This window comes from Grus americana, chromosome 4 (genome assembly GCF_028858705.1).
Source record: "Grus americana isolate bGruAme1 chromosome 4, bGruAme1.mat, whole genome shotgun sequence".
NCBI classification, from domain to species: domain Eukaryota; kingdom Metazoa; phylum Chordata; class Aves; order Gruiformes; family Gruidae; genus Grus; species Grus americana.
Window position 1 is genome coordinate 22,472,444 of NC_072855.1, and position 19,896 is coordinate 22,492,339.

General features: G+C 35.3%; 1 protein-coding gene across 2 annotated transcripts in view; it reads left to right on the top strand.

Moving 5' to 3' along the window:
- PCDH7 (protocadherin 7) overlaps nt 1–19,896 on the top strand; it is a 287,469-nt gene that overhangs the window by 128,524 nt on the left and 139,049 nt on the right. For both annotated transcript variants that reach the window (XM_054824675.1, XM_054824676.1), the window contains one exon: nt 9,739–9,955. In XM_054824675.1, coding sequence (XP_054680650.1) covers nt 9,739–9,955 — 217 coding nt within the window. The remainder of the gene's footprint in view (nt 1–9,738; nt 9,956–19,896) is intronic.

Here is a 19,896-nt window from a genome sequence, read left to right on the forward strand (position 1 = left end):
ACAATAATTGAGGATGATAAGGAGATTAACTTCTGTAGTTCAGACCTTACGTGAACTAAAATATTAATGTAGAGTCACTCAAAATGCTGTATAGAATATGAAAATTTATATCTATTGTGAACTATTCTGTAGTTCTAAAATTTTTATATATATCTAAAGAAAAAAATATATATTTATATATAAAAATATACATATAAAAATACAATGGTGTGCCAGAATCTCAAGTGATATATGTACACATATGAGTACTACTTAATTGGATTGATTTTATCACATCACATTTTTACCCACTTGGACTACAGACAATTAAAGGATCGTCATTCTGTAGCTTATGAAAAATACGTGTGGACAGTCTTTCCAGTTTCATCCTTTCTCTAAGGGCAGTTTTGTGTAAAAGATTTTGGAAATAGGCTTATGAATGTATAACTTCCATTTTAGGGCTTTTTAGTGCCTGATAACTAGGGTAAAGGATTATATTCTTTTTTCTTTCAACACATTATGTTATTTTAATAACATTCCAGATTCAAGAGAAGCTGCTGAGGATCTCAACCCAAATATCTGAGTGATTGAGGTAGTGTTATGGAAATGTGGGGTTTGTTTGTTTATTTCAGAGAATAATATTTCAGCCAATAAGAAACTTTAATGAAGCAGTGTAGCAAATAGACCAAGATAAAAATTTCTCATACTTATGCTGAAAGGCAGGAGCTAACAGACATAACAGCCTCTGTGAACTAATATCCGTGGGCTTGTTTTGGGCAGTAAATTCTCTGATGAAAACGGAAGGAAAACAAACCCAAACAAACCCTTCCAGGAAAGACAGACTCTCCAAATATTTCAAGAAAAGAGAAAAATCTGATCAGAGAAAATTGTGAAAGTAAAGAACGTTAGCCAGTGTGAAGGTGTAAGTAGTGAGTAGTATAAAATACTGGAATGACACTTAGCTAAATGAATACTCTTCCAGTGCCTTAGTAATAGATTTTGGTCAAACAAAAAAGTATTCAGAGGATTTTAATGAAAATTATTAGAAAGAGTTGGAGTAGAATACTGGAATCTAATGCAATGAGTTCAGGAAAAAAATACTAGATTCACTGAAGTTGTGCTTAGTCTACACGAAACATTTAGGGCAAGCTTTTTTTAAGAAAATAGAAAGAAATATCATAAAAATCTTGTTTCACATTATAATTGTTCTTGGGAAGACAAAGTGCTACTTCATCCATTTCTTTCTTGTAGTAGAAAAATAAGAGCACTTCAGGGTTGTAGAAGCTTGGTTCTTATAATTCTCGAACAATGGGATACTGAAGTGATAACAGAAGTATATTTTTATGAGCAGGCAAAAGAGTATAATAGAATTATTTTGACCATCTCTGCTACAGATTCTCATTTATTCTTGGTTTCTTTATGCTCATCTTTCAATAGCTACCAAGAAGAGCTCTTGTGAAATGCTAAGAATATTGGCTTCATTTGAAAGCCTTGTAGATCTTGTTTAATTTTTCTAAATGAACTTGTGTGTTATATTTTGATATGAGAATTCTGTCACAAAAGGGTATTGTATCTTAGAGAAAGGGATGTTCTTCATATTATTGATGTCTTCTCTGATGATATTCACAGAAATAATAGGCATGCCTTTTATTTGTTTACTTGTAACAGAAGCGAGAGTTATTAGGAATTTTCTTAATGAACATAGCTAGGTGAATGAAAAGGATTTTGAGCTGCTCAGAAGTCATTGTTGTGATTCAGAAAGGCAAATTTGGATAACAGGCAAGAGACGATATTTGAGAAAAGCACTGAACTTAAAAGGAAAAATGTATGTTTGAATGTTACAGTAAAGATGCTCATAACATAAAATGCATTATGAAATATTATCCCTGAATATCAAATCTTAACGTGTAGCCTTGGGCTTAAGCAAATAGATATTAGTGGATTTGTATTTCATATTCATACAGAACAAACAAAATATGTTTCTGGCTCATGACCAGGAGCTCACTACTGCAACTAAAATTAATAAAAATGCTACCAAAATAAATGGCAATAATGATGGAGAGTCTTTCTCTTTTGCATAGAATTCTTACCTGATAGCTGAGCCAATCACAGTTCATCACAGGTGATACCTGCTACAGAACTGTAATATCAGAATATTTTTTATTTTATTCAACTTTTTTTTAAAAGTTGCAATTGTTACTACTGTTTGCTAAATTTAAATGAAAAAGTTGATTCTTCTTATCAATGTGTTTCTCCTCTTTGCCTCTCCTGTTGTAACACTTGTCTCAGGTGTTTCAGTCTTCTCATTGAAAAATAATGCCTGTTTAATTTAATTTCCTGCCGATTTTATGTTAACCACAATGATAGAAATTTAGAACAGCAGAAATATGTGATTTGAATGGGGGAAAGAATTGTGTGGGTTGAAACTATTCATGCAGAATAGCAATTGTTCATTAATATTTTGTTTGTCTTCCAACAAGCTTCCAGCAATTAAGTATGAATAGAAAGAAGAGGATAATAACATGTTTTATCAAAATTCAAGTGCTAAAGAAACACTTTGAATTTATGTGATGAGTTGATGTATCACTTCTGCCTATTTTTCAGATCTACCCTATACGTATCTCAGAGTAGCTGTGTTAGTCTTACAAGCTGCTTGACATTGATTGACTTTCTGAAGCTAAAAGGAATTATAATATTATTTAGGTTTGACTCATCACCAGTGCTTTTTGTGCTGTGGCACAAACTGAAATACAGAAATTCCATTCAAACATAAGAAAAACCTTGTTTACTATGAGAGTGGCAGAACAGTGGAACAGGTTACTCAGAGAATCTGTGGTCTCCATTCTTGGAGATATTAAAACCCGACTGATTACAGCCCTGGGCAAAATGCTCTATGTGACCCTACTTTGAACAGGAGAGTCGGACTAGCTGATCCCTAGAGTTGGCTCTTTGGCCAACTTAAATCTTAGTGAATAGCCCAAGATATCACATGTTGTTAAAGTGGGAAGTCACCTGATTTGAGACGTAGGGAAAAATAAGAACCTTAGAAAAATAAGAACCCTGATCTTCCAGGGGTTTGGGTAATGCCCAAGCTAATGCTGAATGAATTAGTAGAAATATTTAAAATGATATAGCTTGCTTTAGCTTAGTACTCAGTTTAGGCTAATTTTTTATGCTTCTCAACATAGTAAGTTGCTTCTTGGATTGCATTTTACAGTTGTTTAAAATGTTTTCAAAATCCTGCCTCTTTTGAGATGGAGGTGGTGTGACAGCAGATAGGCCTGATAGAATCTTACTATTTTTATCCAAATGCTGAGTAATTAAGAGAGAAAATTGCCAACTCTTCCTCGTTACACTTTAGCGCATCCACTTTGTATCCAGTATCAATTCTGAGGTAACTGGCTGAGATGGTTGATAGTTGCAACCCTAGCTCTCAATTAAAAGTAAAAAGGATTCACTCTTCCCCCCCATCACTGTCGTCCAAATGCACTAGGGTTTGAACTGACAGTATTTACAAAGTTGATGATAGGAATTGCTATACAGAAACCATGAAAGAATATAATCTATAAACAATGTGAAGTATGAGCAAATACAATGCAAACTAGATATTTTAGGAAATGAAAGGAAAATCCCTCTCATAATGGTGAAAAAGTGTCACGGTTAAGCCTCATGCAGCTATATGGATATATTCTTTTTCACTAGTCTATCCACAGTCTGTCCCTAATGTCAAAATGTGAAATTAAGGTTCTTAATTAATTGAAAGTACAATATGATTTTACTTTCTAGCTTGAATAGGGAAGAGTTAATTAATACAGGCTAATATAAACACTGTACCATAGAATTAGTTAATAGTGCTCAAGTAGTACAGACTATGAGACGTATGTGTCTTTGGCATTGCAGTGATTTTTGTCCTGCTGGTGAGGGGAAAAGAAAATATCTCGTTTATGAAATACAGTTGAAACAAGGAAGAAATGGTGATTTACCTTTGGGGTATAATGCAAAGGTGCATCTTTTCTCTGTGTTCTGATCATCTCCATGATCAGATATATAATTCTATATGCTGTTATCAGAAAATATGATACCAGTTTTCAGAGGGAGAATATTATCAGACCTATTGCATTCTTACTAAATGCAAATGTCGTAAGGACTATCCCTGCTAAGGGATTAGTAAAGGCTTAGGGTTGCTCTTTTGCTGGGAAGGACAAATTGAACAGCTAGTGGGCTTATTTGGGTAAAAGCAGCTCTACCATGTTGATTCACAGTACTGGCAGATGGAGCTGTATTAGTGTTGTGCACTGAAAATCAATAAAGCTAAACATAACCCTCTCCTCTCCCCTCATGGGTGTGTGCCTTATTTTGTCAGCACTTGGAAATTTCTCATGTCCATTTTTCTGTGAAATGTTACTGATGTAATTTTATCAATGGAAACACGAAATTAAGGATGTAGTCTGTTTCTCCTTGTTAAAGTGCAGCTTACATCCTTATTTTTGGCATTGCAATAAATGTATGAGATAACCAGCATTTTACCAATAACTTGTTGGAAATATTAATCCTGGTATTCATCCTCCTTCCCTCCTGTTTGTCTCATTAATATGTAGTTTTCTTTGAAACCTCAAATCTTTTACAGATTAGGATCTAAATGAGGATTAGAGTACATGAAAAAAGTTCTTGTTTATGGAGGGTTTTTTTGCATTCGTAGCAACTGATGCATAAGTAGCATTTATGATGTATCAACATTCTAGGGCTCCTAACTTTCCTGATAGGGATTAAATCTCATTTAGCTTAAATGTTCTTGTTAGTAACAATTAAAGGACTACTATGAGTTACATAAACAGTAATATGCATACACATATACAGGTTTTTTTCAGAGGCATTTTATAGCAGTCCCATACTTTTGTGTTTTCATCAATTTTATCTCTACGATGTCATAGTTTTTTGGGTGTAAAAAAGAGGTGCCATAATTAGTCTAGCCTCAGTTTTCAAAGTATATAAAAAGTCGGTATCTTTTATGACTGATAGTTCTGACTATTACTATGTTTATCCAGATTATACTGTCTAAAGTATAAGGTGTTTTATATATCAGAAAGGACGACGTGTCAGAAAGGAGACAGTAAACCACAGTGTGGCTATCCAATTTTTTCTGTTCGTAAAATCCATTAAATTAGTCAAATACAGTGTTCCTTAACTATGCAAGTAACAAACATATATTATGATCAAGGTCTATTTCTATTTATCAGAAGAGCACAGGCCATGATGTTATTCCACGAGGCATGATGCATTCAAAATTTGCAGTACATTTGCCTGAGAAGATCTGGTTCTCAGAAGTAAAAAAAGAGAGAATTCTGAGGAAAATAGAACAAGATGAAAATCTGAAATAGATTCAGAATTCTGATGTTTGTACGGGAGGTAGAAGTGTAATAAATGCTTCAGAATAACATGCACATCATTCCTTCAGAAAGGATTTTGTCAGTATTGTATCATACTCATTGATATTCTGGGGAATGGGCTGAATTGGCTGTACTGAATTGGATACTACGTGCGTTAGTTTTCTCTCAGATAATTCCAACTCATTACAGTACTTAAGAAAAGAAAAGCAAGATGAACACCTAGATCTGTTTAAAAACTCATTATTAATAACTTAATAAAGGCACATCAAATTTCTTGTAGTTTAGAGGATAAATAATATTTTTAGGCATTTCCAGCCTTAGCTATAAAACAGCCCAACTTTGTGTCTGGCACAGGGATTCTCTGTATGCCATCTAGGTAAGACATATGTTGTTAAAAGAATATGGGAAGAGGAACAGGATGGTCCTTAATAGTTCTTGATAGATCTTTCCAGAACTTATTTTAAATAATATTACTACCATTCTGGTGGTAAGTGCAGATGTGATAACTAAGCATTCTATGCTTGTGATCTAGTTGGGACTGATTTCCAAAAAGTCAATGGGAAGGAGAACAGAAAGTTTTAAATACTTGACAATTTCTTTTAATTTGCATTTTAAGTTGCATCACTCTGTTCTCGTAACAACTGTAGATGATGCAAAGTGTTTACAGTGCAGAATGTCTTTGTCACAGAGTGACCCCATGCAGGCAATTATTTCTGGAAAAGCAGATGGAATTGATTCATCACAATCATTGAATAAAACCTTAAAAACCTTTAAGCAGAACCCCCAGAGTGTTGTCTCTTCAGACTACATCTCTAATGAGAATTTTCAAAGAGATTATCCCAAAGAGGTCTTTAGAATACTTTGTAAGTAGGACCAACATGTAGGTGTGTGGTAACCATGAATTATAAGCTTTGCATCCCAGCCTTGAATTCTGTGAGGTCTCTGGATGTCTCTAAGTTGTGTTTGTCCGAGGAGAAACATAAATAAAGAGCAAGGTCTTCATATTTTAAGGGTAGCTTCCATTGAGCTTAACTCTGAGTTACAGGGCGTTACTTTTACTATTTCACTGGCAATCTGTATCCAAAGGCCCTCGGCATCTTTTAAAAAGTGGTTGCTTCTCGTGGTTTAACCCCAGCCAGTAACTGAGCACCACGCAGCCACTCGCTTACCCTGCCCCCCTGCAAGGGGATGGGGAGGAGAATGGAAAAAAAACCTAGTGGGTTGAGATAAAGACAGTTTAATACGATAACAAAGGATAATAATAATAATAATAATAAACGTATTAAAATGTGTGTATGTGTATATATATATACACACATAAAACAAGTGACGCACAAATGCAATTGCTTACCACCTGCAAAAAACCCCTCGATGCCCAGTCTGTTGTCTAGCAGCGATCCTGCCTTCTGGCTAGCTTCCTCAGTTATATCGGGAGCATGACGTTATGTGGTATGGAACATGCAACATGGGGCAGATAGCTCTTTCATCTTCAGATTTGCAACTGCAGAACAGGATCAGTGCCCTGGTAGCAGACAGTAGGGTGGAAACTGCATGAGGGAGCATCAGAGTGAGACCCTCTTCTAGGGGGGTGGAGGCCCCATCTGATGTTTTGACCTGCAAAGCACTCAAGAAGCTCACAAACAGCCTTCCAGTGTCATTCATTTAGAATCATAGAATTGTTTTGGTTGGAAAAGACCTTTAAGACCATCAAGTCCAACCGTTAACCCAGCACTGCCAAGTCCACCACTAAACCATGTCCCTAAGCACCACATCTACACGTCTTTTGAATACCTCCAGGGATGGGGACTCAACCACTTCCCTGGGCAGCCTGTTCCAATGCTTGACAACCCTTTCGGTGATGATTTTTTTCCTAATATCCAATCTAATAGAAGTACAATAATAGAAGTACAATTTAGATTGTACTAGCAACTTTGGCATACTTAGCAAATAGTGAATCCATATTTTCCACAAAACAAAACCATCTCATTTCTAATGTAAGCAGGAATGGCAGCTGGTCACCTGACATAGTAATAATAAGAAGAAATAAATGTAACTTCAGTGTCAAGACAGTGGAAAGGTCCTACGAGTTTGGTCAGTGTAATGAGAATAATAAACTTTACTGGACTAGTGAAATCTTAACTTCTACTTGCAAGTATTCTTAAGTGATCTGAGAATAGTCATATTGGAAAGAAACAACAGCCTGTTTACAAGATATGAAATATTGTCTTTGACATCTTTTTATATATTTAGGAGTTCGTCTGTGGAAAGCACATGAAGGGAAATCACTACTTCCATAAGTTTTAAAAAAAAAGACAAAAGAAAATTGGTGGCTCGTATCTAAAACCATAGCTTAGATAAAGACACTTTAGCTTTCTTTACATTTATTTAGTTATTTCTCTGAGGGAATTAACATGTGTGTAAATTACCAGTAACACAACACACAAGGTATTATTGAAATCAAAATACAATACAAATGACGCAGATATTTTGCAGGACAGGCTACTGCAAAAGGGCTTTATCCTTCCTGCATGATTCAGAACCAGTAGGAAAGCTTTTAGAATTCCTGTGCAGTTCAACAAAGGGATTCCTTCTGCATACTCTGGGAAGGGAAAGTTCTTACTGAGCATCTATAGGGAAAAGACACTCAAATTGTATGTTGTAGATACAGGGTCCTAACATAGCAGTTCTAATCCTCCTTTATGCTTTCTACTGTTTTCACATTAGTGAAAGGAGCAGCAACTCTGAAGTATTTTAATATGCTCTTTTAATGTGCATTTTTTGTACTCTCCATTCTTTTGTCTTGCTCCTCTATTCTCCTTGCATTTGATATGATACAAAGCTCCAAATTAAATTGGTATGAAAGCACTTTGCAGCTGAAGAGTAGAAGGAAACTTTAAAAGGTCAAAAGCTCACCTTCCCTTAGAATTCTCTCATATTTCTAGCAACACTCACATTTATAAACTTTTGATCTACTTGTGCCAGGAAGACTTAGTGTTATATTTGTAGTCCAACCTATTTATCACCAGCACTGAATATCTTTATATCTTCAAAACTTTGTATCCTCAAAAAAAAAAAAAAAATTGTAAAAATTCTAACTGGAACTTCACCCACCCCTCTACTTGTAAACCTAATGTGGACTTCCATTCTTCAGGGCTTGTGTAAGTGGTTTTAGTTGGTGTTTCCTCCCTCCTGGCCTGCAGACACGTTTCCACCCCAATAGTGACCAGTGGTGCCAGTGGGGGGGATTCTGTGCCTGTGTCTCCTTCTAACATAGGGCTTGAAACACGCCTGAAGCCAAAGGTGGGCAGCACTCTCAGACCTCACATTTTAAACATAGGAAAGTCTGCATAGTGTCTTATAAAATGGATCTCTTGGTGTTTGTTGTAGATGGTGCTTTCTAGAACATCAGATATTTCTCTGTGGTTTTCTAGCCTTGCAAACAGTAAGTTATTTCAAATGTATCATTAAATTATTTGAAATGTATCATTACTGCTTGAGCATAGTTCAAATCGTAGGAGAATCCCCTGGCTTCTTACTGAAAATCCCACTTGCCCTCAGTGTCCTCTGAAATGTGAAGGATCGACTCTCCACTTCCTGGGATGCTCGCTGGTGCCAGGGTTCAGTGTGTAGGCTTCCAGAGCAACAGTAATATCTGTCATTTTGAATGAATACAAATCTCTAACAATCTATGTTTGTGCAGTCCCAGTGGAAACATGTGGTGTCAGCTGTGCTCGCAGTACTTTAAAGGCTTTATTAAGTCAGCTGGCAACACACCCTGTCTCCAGGCACTGAATTTTATGGCAAAGGAGCTAAGAGACTGAACCCTTTTTTTTTTTTTCTCTTCCCTTCTTTTTTTTTTCCCCACCCTTTCTCATGTCAACTACCTTTCAAAACCACAGGAAGTGATTTTAAAGAAGGCTTTTGGGTGTGCTGCTATGTTGTTAATACCCCCAATATAGTTTACAGGTGAGCATTTATACCCACCCACACAGTCTTACACATACACGTGCACACACTGGCAAGAACCTTCATGCAGTCTGATATAAACTCCATTCAAATTATTACTATCAAGTAAAAGAGGAACTGTACAGAATTTATAACTAATTATAAGACAGTTTTCTTACCTGATGCGGTCATTTGAAAGGAGGCTCTGCAAAACTGTGGGAAGGTCCTGGACTGTATAGCACAGCAAAAATCCACAGATGCTCTGTCCAGTGGCCTTTTAAGGACTGTACTTGCGGTTTGCTTTACTTTAGCCAAAATTGTTTAATTGGTAAAATGTTAAAATATTAGTTTGCTTAAGTCATGTTTTGAGAATCAGTTGTTCAAAGACGGAACTTTTCAGTGACATTCAGAATCTTTTCTCTTGCAGCCGTTTCGTAGAGTGACGTTTTCTGTTGTGAGTCAGCCTCAGGACCCGCATCAAGGGTCATTGCAGAGCTGCTATGACAGCGGTCTGGAGGAGTCAGAAACACCAAGCAGTAAGAGTTCATCAGGGCCAAGACTGGGTGCCCTTCCACTCCCAGAGGACAACTACGAAAGGACTACGCCGGATGGCAGTGTTGGTGAGGCAGAGCATATGGAAAATGGTAGGGGCAAACACGACATTCACACACATAATCTCACTAGCAAGTGATACTAAGTAGACTTTTGAAAGGTCAGTCCAAAGCCATAAATAAATATATTAAATAGCTAAAATTGCAATTATTTTATTTTAAAGTTTGTTAAAATGCAGATATTCAAAATAATGGAACATAACACTACTAATAAAAACAGCACTTTCTTTTCTTTTTATGATTTAAAAAAACTGTACTACAGAAGCAGTTAAAACTTTGTAAAAAATACCAGTAGAGGGCTGGGGAGATAGTAATTGAATTAAATTCCATACTTCTCACTTTAGATAAAAGACCATAAAGGACATGTATTCTCTTTTCCTTCCATTTTTGGTTCAACAACTACTTAGCAAATTTCCCAGAATGTAATATGTACAGCATCAGCAAAAAAAATTAGGATTAAAAAAACCCACTTTAGACAATTCCCTTTTCCCCAAAAACATTATATAGAATGTTTTCAAAATAACACTGAGTGTCAAGTCCGTTCTTCATTATTTAGAAAAGAACATTGCTTTCCTTTTCTTCACACTTTATTTTGTACAATACTGCTAGAACATCTCATTTAAATTTAGGTTCTGTTTATCTAGAAGGGGAAAATGCTGAGTCCTTATCTATTCTATAGTAATTCTCCAGCTATTACAAAATACAGGTAATTTAAATCTCAAGTTTTGTTTTCCTTTCTATCTAAAATTATTTAGAATTTTAAAAAATCTTCTCAAATTGAAATGTATCTCATAAAATGTTTTACTGTTCTCCACTTATTGGCCTTCATCTAAAATTTTATGAAGTCTGACACTGACTTCATTGTCTTTTCATTTGCCCATAAACAGTAAAATAAATTATTGTATGCCAAAATGTACAGATTTTTGATAACCAATGAAATAATGGGTTTGCTAATCCAATTGGAATTGGTGGGTATATGCAAGAAGGGTTGTGTATTTTCTGTTATAGAATGAATGAATGAATGAGTTTGGCTAAGTGCATGTTTTAGTTTTTCAGAGATTGCAGCCCTGGATAATTGCTACTTGGTTTTTGTCTTTCATGAGATAGACATGCTGACCCAAGAAAAATAAATTATTCTCCATGGTAAGATATTACCAAGTCTAGTATCTGTGACTGAAGAATGGCAACAGCAGTCTACATATGATTATAACGTATATCCCAAAACCAAATAACTAATTGACCAAAAAGGAAGATGGTATTATCCATCTAAAAAGAAGATATATTAGGTTATGTATGTGTATAAGTGTTGATATATTCTCCTTGGTTGTTTATATGAATATATCTCTTTACATTTCATTTTTCTGGGTGTGTGGTAGAGGAGAAAATGATACTGATATTACTAGGAAAATGTCAGAAAAAAGTTTCTAGACTTTGTAACTAAATTGGGATGATTGTTTCATTGTCTGTTTTGTAGTGAGATTTTTATGGTTAAGAAAATGAAAGTAAATAATTTGTTAATTACCCTGGACTTATAGCAGTGTAGATTGCTAGACATTACATTCTGAGTTCAGAAAGTGTGCTGATATGGAGTATGCCTGAACCATATTGGGAAAACTGTAGAGCCACAATTAAATATAATTTTTAATGTATTCAGTAGCCAGTGAAAATCATCACACTTACTGAAGTGTAATTGAAAATGAAGAGTGCTCAAATGGTGTCAAAAATTAAAGCAAACCAATTTATTTAAGTTTTGGTGTTGAAAGCTGGCATTGCATTCTAATAACTAAAATATTTTAGACATTACTTTGATTTTTTTGAAAGATGACAATTTATATTTAGAAGGATGATTTTGTTGGATTCAGTTTTAAAAATAGTATCTTATAGATAGAATAGATAGAAACATAGAGCTAGAGAAATATGCTATTCCATGGATAAGTGAATGAAAACAAAATTACCATAAAAAAAAAATTGCATGGCAGGACTTGCATACAGTAATCAGGAATTCCTTCTCCTTTATAAAACCTTGAACTGAGACCTTTGAAAGGTGGGTGACATTGTGATGAAAATTATACTCTACAGACTTTTGGATTTTGCTGTCACATTTAAAAAACAAGATTTCAACAGTGACATGTCATCTGCCTCCAGAAATTTTTGTTAACATTAATCTATAAATGATGACAGAACAGGATGGAATGTACTTTTGTTCCTTCATATAAGTAATATCTGACATTTGAGTGAGAGTTTTCTGTGATCTGATTCTTAGGTCCACTTGTATTTTAACTATTTTAAGCACAACTGTATTGTTCAAATTCTGATAATGTAATCTTCAATATTAATGGATCCTTCTGAGAGAAATAGAATTGGAATTGAAATCTGTCAAGTGTTCATTTGTCATATTTAATTGGAATCTAGGTAATCTGCAGTGTTTAGCTTGGTTAAGTTTTAATCAGAATTTATACTGGATTTTCATGCAGATTTTCCATGGAAACAGCACTTTGGAAGCTATCTTAGTTATTAATTGTTACTACTTCAAATATTTACCATTTAATTTCAGTTGATGTGAAACAATGCAGTTATAACTAATTGCTTTGGATTTCCTTTCATTTTAAAGTTTGAAATGATAATTTTCAGCACAGTATGCTAAACCCTCTGATACATTTGATACTTTTTTTTTTTGAAAGCTAAGATGACTAAGGAAAACTAAGTAATTTCTATAGTTAAGGCAAATGTAAGAAGGTTGAGTTCACAGTCAAAGTAAATTGGAAATTCAGCTTTCTGCTTGCTGGTAAGAGGCCTCTTTTTATTTTCTCAAGCGAGGATAAAATGCCTGACAGAAAAAAATAGGGTAAGGGGGTTGGTTTTCTTAGAATATGCTGTACATTACCTACCAGCCTACATGACTGTCAGATGTAGATTGAAGTTTTGTTCTGATGATTAGCTGTGGTGTCAGATGCAGGAGGGAAAAAAAAAAGGAAGAAAAAAAGAAATGTTAGCAGATTGACTGTGAAAATTCAGTATGCAAAGATCTTGTTAATTAGTAAAATCTGCAGAACCAGAAGTAACTTCTGAGTTAATTTATCCCCTGCCCTTGGAGCTTTCCTTACAAGGAAATTCTGCTCATATGTGCAGCCTTCTCTAATTTTGCTGTTAGAATGGCACAGTTTTAACGTAAATTGCACAATAATTTTCTCGAGAACATTTTTATTACATTCGTATTTGTATATCAAGGGTAAAGACATTACAATGGTAAATGAGTTTCCTGGTCTTTTAGTCATAGCCTTCTGTTTTCGACAATGCCTAATACCACGTATCTCAGAGGAAAGTTAAAAAAAACACCCATGTGGCAGATACTTCCACAATTACCTGTCCTCCTGATGCTAACAGTTAGTAGTCAGCATGTGCTTTAAATTATAATTTTCTAAATAGTAATAACAACAACAACCACCACCCTAATTTATCACAAGTTATTAACCCTCTTCAAGTTAGTGGCCTGAAGGGTGTCTTTCAACAGGAAAGTCCTCTGAAGGCTATCAAAATTGTTATATTTTTATTTGCTTTTTTTCTCTTATTTAACAATTTTAGTGACTGTTCCCTTTTATCATTATGAGAAAGAGCATGGAAGTATTCCATTTTACTTTTTAAATAGTGTGGATTGTTATGTTTTCTTATCATCTCTCTTTCCTCTGAAGTATATATATTCCTAGGTTTTTCAGTCTTTGGTCATCATATAGCTGTTATTTTTTTTCTTTCCATGAACTTCTGTTTCTTCTACTGTAGGTAGGTATAGCTGGAGATGTATTCTCACCATCTGAGGAATGGACAATACAACCTTTTCATATTAATTCCTATGTTATTAATTACATATACAAACTCTAAGCAGAGCCGTTCATTGTTCCATTTCACGTCCATTCACCTGGTTCTGTCAGGTCTGTCGCATTTCATTATATTCCTTTTTTTTCTCAGATTTCTCTGTATTTACTATTTATTTATACATGTAGTGGGCTAATCACTTTTATTTTTTTGTTTAATTTCGCTAGAGTACTGATAGTGGTGAAACTGCAGCACTGTAGATTTTGGCTTAGATGTTCTTCCCTGGAGATTTGTTTCCACGCACTCATAATTAGACTCTTTGCTATACCTGAGATACCTGCGTTAAAGCTGGCTCAGGTATTTCTACATGAACATGCCTTTGGTCTGCAGCAAAGTATTTTAAGATAGCCCGTGTTTCAGTATCAAGTATGTAAGGGGTTGGAGAACAGCAATCATCTCTGTGAAAGAAGGAAAATGAGGGAATGGTTTACAGCTTCCATTTTTACAGGGGGAAATGGGGTAAAGAAATACTAAGCGACATGTCTGAAGTCACAGAGGAAGTAAGGGGCAGAGCTTAAAAAGGACCTTAGAATTTTTGTGATTCAGTTAGTTGACTCCTATGAAGAAATCAGTAGATAAGTTACACTCGGGCTGACACATGAAGAAGGAAAAGGCAAGGAAGAGAAGTGTATTACCTCGGTTCATATAGTCTAATAATATGCTATGTTCTCAATGACAGTTTCAGATTTAGACCATAAGTGTCAAAGTTCCACTGTCAATATAGAGAAGGGGTTCATGGTATGTGAGATGATGACTTGAAAATGTGAAAGGAATTTTGACAATTAATAAATGTAATTAATTTTATCTATAAGAGCATTCTGTCACTTTTACTTGTAAGATAGAATATTAATCTGTTCTCTGGACCAAAGTGTTAATAAAATGAAAAAAAAGAATCCATTAGTTTACAGAACCCATGTTTATAGAATCCATTTCCCTTCAGCTTTTTGCAGTGCAAATAACACAGGTTAATGTTCTTGAAGACTTAAATGTCCCTGTTATAAACATTGCAAACCAGACATTCATTGACTTACTCCATAGAATTACTGTACTTTTGCAGTTCCCATTATTTTCAGATGTTCTTTTCTCTTGAATTCAGGTCCTAAAATTGCATGTGAATAATTTTGTTATTAAAACTGTGTCCTGAATATGTTAATGTAAGTAGTCCATGTGAGAGGTTGAGTCAGTAAAGGTTTTCAGTGTAGTGATTACATGCTAATAGTTCCTTTTTTGGTTTGTTTCTTCTCTCAATGCTGCTGCATCCGCTTTTTCTTAAATGTTACCCTGCATGCACGAACCCAAAATACCAGAAGGTGCTGCACAAATTATTATATAAAACATATAGATAAGATTTCTTATCATTGTTTCTGATAAATCCTAACCTATAATTAGGCACACAATGAACTCTGGATTCTGTAAACCTAGCAACATATATGGGTAATGTTTTGGAACACATACATATTCAGTGATGTATTATGTCTTGAACCAGTTTGTTTTGAGAATGGAATATTCTGATAAGATCTGTAAAAAGACATTTTCTAAGAGGAAAAAAAACCCCGGGTCCTAAGACAGAAGACACACTTTGCAGGGATCCCTGTTACACTAGTGTAGTCTTACGTAAAGCAATGAACCTGGCTGGGAAGAACACTGGCTGTTTTCCTCCTTGAATTTTTTTCCTTTTTAATCTTTTACCATGTTCCTTTAGATGACCTTACCCCATATGTCTGTGAGTTTCTTCAGCAGGGCAGTGTGTGGTTTTCTAACTTACTTTAAGTTTCAAAACTACATGGTATTTGTTCTTTAAGAGTTACTTGCGCTTTGAAGTTTTTTGTATGTATACTTACAATAGAGATGAGGGAAGTGTATTTTGCTTTTGTTACAAATTGCTGATATATATTTTTACACATATTTTTACTTTATTAGGTTAATAACTTACTACAGAAGGATAAGCAATTATTTTAGGTTGTGCATTATATGTCATTGCACTAAGGCTTATTGTATCTTATCTACTATTCTAGGTTTACATTGTACTTCAAATGCATAATACAAAGTAAAGGACCAAATACAGGCCAAGTGTGAGCAGAAATAACTCTTGCTGAAGCCACCAGAATAGTACATTGTTTGTGTCCTTTCTCCTTACCTTTTTATTTTCCATGACCATCCAGAGAAATACCAACAACTTCTGTGTGCTGTTTATTCATGAAGTATACCTGAGTATTGCTGTGAATTGTTTTCAGCTTGATCACAATTTTGGCTGCTCAGAGAATGTATGATTGGATCTGCTGGACTCAAAGAAAGAATGCATAGTTCTGTATTGGAAAACCACCCCTATGCATTGGTAGCAAAGCTAACAAATTATTCAGCATTTTTCTGATTTTCTGAATAGCATTGTTATTTCTCTTGCTCTTTTCTCTCTGTTGCCTTCCCATTGTGTTTCCTCTAGTTCCCTTTGTGCTTCAGAGTGAGGAATAGCATATGGCTTTTTTCTTTTTTAAGCTATGTTACAATATTGCTACTTCCACTGCCGATTTCAGTATCCTGCTCTTAAAAAGAAAATATATATAGCAATAATTGTTCACCACTCTTAAAAGCGGTATATTGATATCAGACAACTCAAACTACCATTTGCTAAAACTTAGCTTTCTTTTATTACCTTTAAAAAAGGAGGTCCATATTTACATTCCGTCAACTTTTAATCAATAATTTGAAAATGAAGAAAGACTTTGGATTCTTAAAGAACCATTCCTGCAGTTATATCTGTTAGGATGAAGCAGTGAGGGAAGGGTTTATATGTGCACGTGGGTGTGCATGCATGTACACATCTTGGTGAGTCAGTTCTTACTGCAAATACTCATGAGATCTAGACAGTTGCACTTACATAACCTGCCTCATCTATGAATTTCAAATCAATTCACTGAGGTGGATAGGAGAGAACATACTAAACTGAGAAGTGGAGAACTAAGTCATCAGAAAGTGAACCGATATGTCGAATGTCGTGCTATGAATTGATCTTTCATCTGGTAGTTGATCCAAACGCTGCTCACCCCTCCAAAACTAATAATTTGGACACCAACTTCCCGTTTGCAGTCACGTTGATGAGAGTTTTGCTATTGACTTAGTGGAGTTAGGCTTTTGTCCAAGTTCTCCGTGCCAGCTGCTAGCTCAGGCTGCCTCCCACTGATGCAGACTGCAGAACTCCCTTTGATACTGTCGGAGTCCTGAATGTAGACAGAGAACAAAATGCATTCCAAAATTTACAGACTCAAGGAAGAAGAGACATCTGGTTTATGAATGGAATATTTAGCAACCTTTGCATCCACGGCAGCCTCTTTCCTGGAAAAAATCTAATGCAGATAGTCAACGGAAATTTATTTTTCCTCAGTTCAGAGGAGCCCTTTCAGCATGCTGTATTTTTCCCAGTTCTCTGTATTTAATGACAGTTTCTTCAGTTTCCTGGACAACATTAGATCTTTCTGTCCCTTCTAATCTTCAAGTATAATGAAGATCCAAAAGAAGTCTTTTATAGGGGTATTTCTTCTCCATTTTTTTCTCTACTGCTGGTTCCCAACTACTGTTCTATTTATTTTTTTATTTAATATTAATCACAGCACATGTCAATATTTTATTATATACTACCTTTATAAAATACGTAATCTTACTACTTTTGTCTTTCTCATACAAGTTTGATGCTTTGGGTTTGATGTTTTAAAAGCTGGGGTAGTTTTTCCTATATATATATAAAAAAAAAAACAACCTGAGGAAATTAAAAGAAGAAAATGTATCTTCTCCTTGAGTTCACTTTTAAAAATACAAAGTATGAACTATTGATTCAGAACAAAAGTCTGGCTGCATTTTCAAAATGGTGTGCTTGGACTCAATGGACAAGAGCATGTCTAACTGGCCACACAGTTGACCCTAAAGGAATCATAATGTTCACAAAGGTCTGTTTTTAAAAATCTGCAGACAAGTTCAAATCTCAAGCGTATTAAGCTGACATGTGCCCATCTATGTCATAAACAAAAATTTAAATCTTTTTACTAGCTTTGTTACATTAAGACTTTGAGTAAAAGTGGAGTGCAAGTGTACAGAGCAGATAGGCATTACCCTGAGTTATTGATGCATACACCTGTTTCATAAGTTGTCGCATTTTCACATCCAGGTAAAATCACTTCTTGCACTGTTCTCTTTTGTTTCTTTTTAAAAATAATGTAATTTGTAATAAAGACTTGTAAAGTTCACTGTGACAAAACATAGAAAAACATACAAAGATAAGACTCAATCTTGCATTTCTTTTTACATCCAAAACTGCAATTTTACATTTTTGCAGCCTGTAGCTTAACTAAGCAACTCAAAAAAAGTTTCCTGAAGGCAATATTTTTTTTTTAACCTTCTGATGTATGAATGAAGAGTTAGAACAGGAAGTCTGCTTATCTAGTTGCTACATAACTTGATTCTTCAAGTCTAGTCATAATCTGGAAAGGTTCATGGTCCTGGCAGTATTTCTGTGTGCCAGCCTTCCACAGAACTATTAATGAATCACATATATGGGAAACCCAACCAATGGAGAGGGTCAGACCAAAGATCATCTGGTGGCCAAAAATAGGGTGCTCAGGGAAGAATATAGCAGGGCAAATAAATTGTTTTGTCTTTCAAGTATTCTCCTATATATTAGCAGTTTGTGACTCAGATTCCCTGAGCCACATACGGTGAAATTAATAACCTTTATGGATTTATGTACACAAATTTGTCCAGTTTCCATTAGAGTGCATGCAACTATTAATATCTCTATTTCCTAATGAGGGTTTTAAAGTGATTGTGTGTCCCATTAGTCTTGGATTGGACAAAGGAAAAATAAACTTGCTAGCCTGGTAGAGACCAGTAGATAGGAATTTTCTAATAAGAATGTTTTGCTTTGTACTTATAATGATCTTTGCTGTTGTCTCTGGAAGTACTTTTTTTCTGTTATTATTTAATTTCCTGATGTCGTGGTTTAACCCCACCTGACAGCTAAGCACCACACAGCCTCTCAGTCACTCTCCCTCCCCGGTGGGATGTGGGAGAGGATTGGAAGAGTAAAAGTGAGAAAACTCGTGGGTTGAGATAAAGACAGTTTAACAGGTAAAGCAAAAGCCATGCACACAAGCAAAGCAAAACAAGGAATTCGTTCCCCACTTCCCATGGGCAGGCAGGTGTTCAGCCATCCCCAGGAAAGCAGGGCTCCATCACGCATAGTGGTTACTTGGGAAGACAAACACCATCACTCCAAACATACCTTCCTGCCTTCATTCTTCTTCCCCCACCTTTATATGCCGAGCATGATGTCATATGGTATGGGATATCCCTTTGGTCAGTTGGGGTCAGCTGTCCCAGCTGTGTCCCCTCCCAACTCCTTGTGCACCCCCAGCCTCCTCGCTGGTGGGGTGGGGTGAGAAGCAGAAAAGGCCTTGGCTCTGTGTAAGCACTGCTCAGCAGTAACGAAAACATCCCTGTGGTATCAACACTGCTTTCAGCACAAATCAAAACACAGCCTCATACTAGACACTAGGAAGAAAATTAACTCTATCCCAGCCAAAACCAGCATACCTCAGAACAGCAAGTAATTTATACAGGAAGAAAGAAAGAAATAATGTCTGAAAAACAAAGACTGAAAGGAAGTGTGTGTATTTCTTATGATGTATTTTAGCAAATATTAATGTCAGGTTAGTATGGCAAAATCTACAGAATGGTATTTAAAGGAGTCAGAAGCCCCACTATAATATGTGACATATGAAGTTCTGAAAGTTCTGTTTTATGGGAGGTAATTGTTTTTCAGAGAAAAGTAACAATTTCTTTAATGACCAGAGAATTTCAAGGCCAGCATAATATAAATTCAGACATTTAAGTATTTCTGAATATTACTATCATCTATATGTTCTTTTTTGCCTCAACAGCAACATAGTATTAAATGTGAATGTCAAATGGTTGAATATCTAAAAAAATAAGCATGGCACATGCTAGAACAAGCCAAATATTAGGATTTTAAAGAAATTATACCAATTCATTAGCACGGTAGTTTAAAATAAAATTCCAGAGGAGGTTGACTTCTTTTGGGCAAGGAACAGCAATAA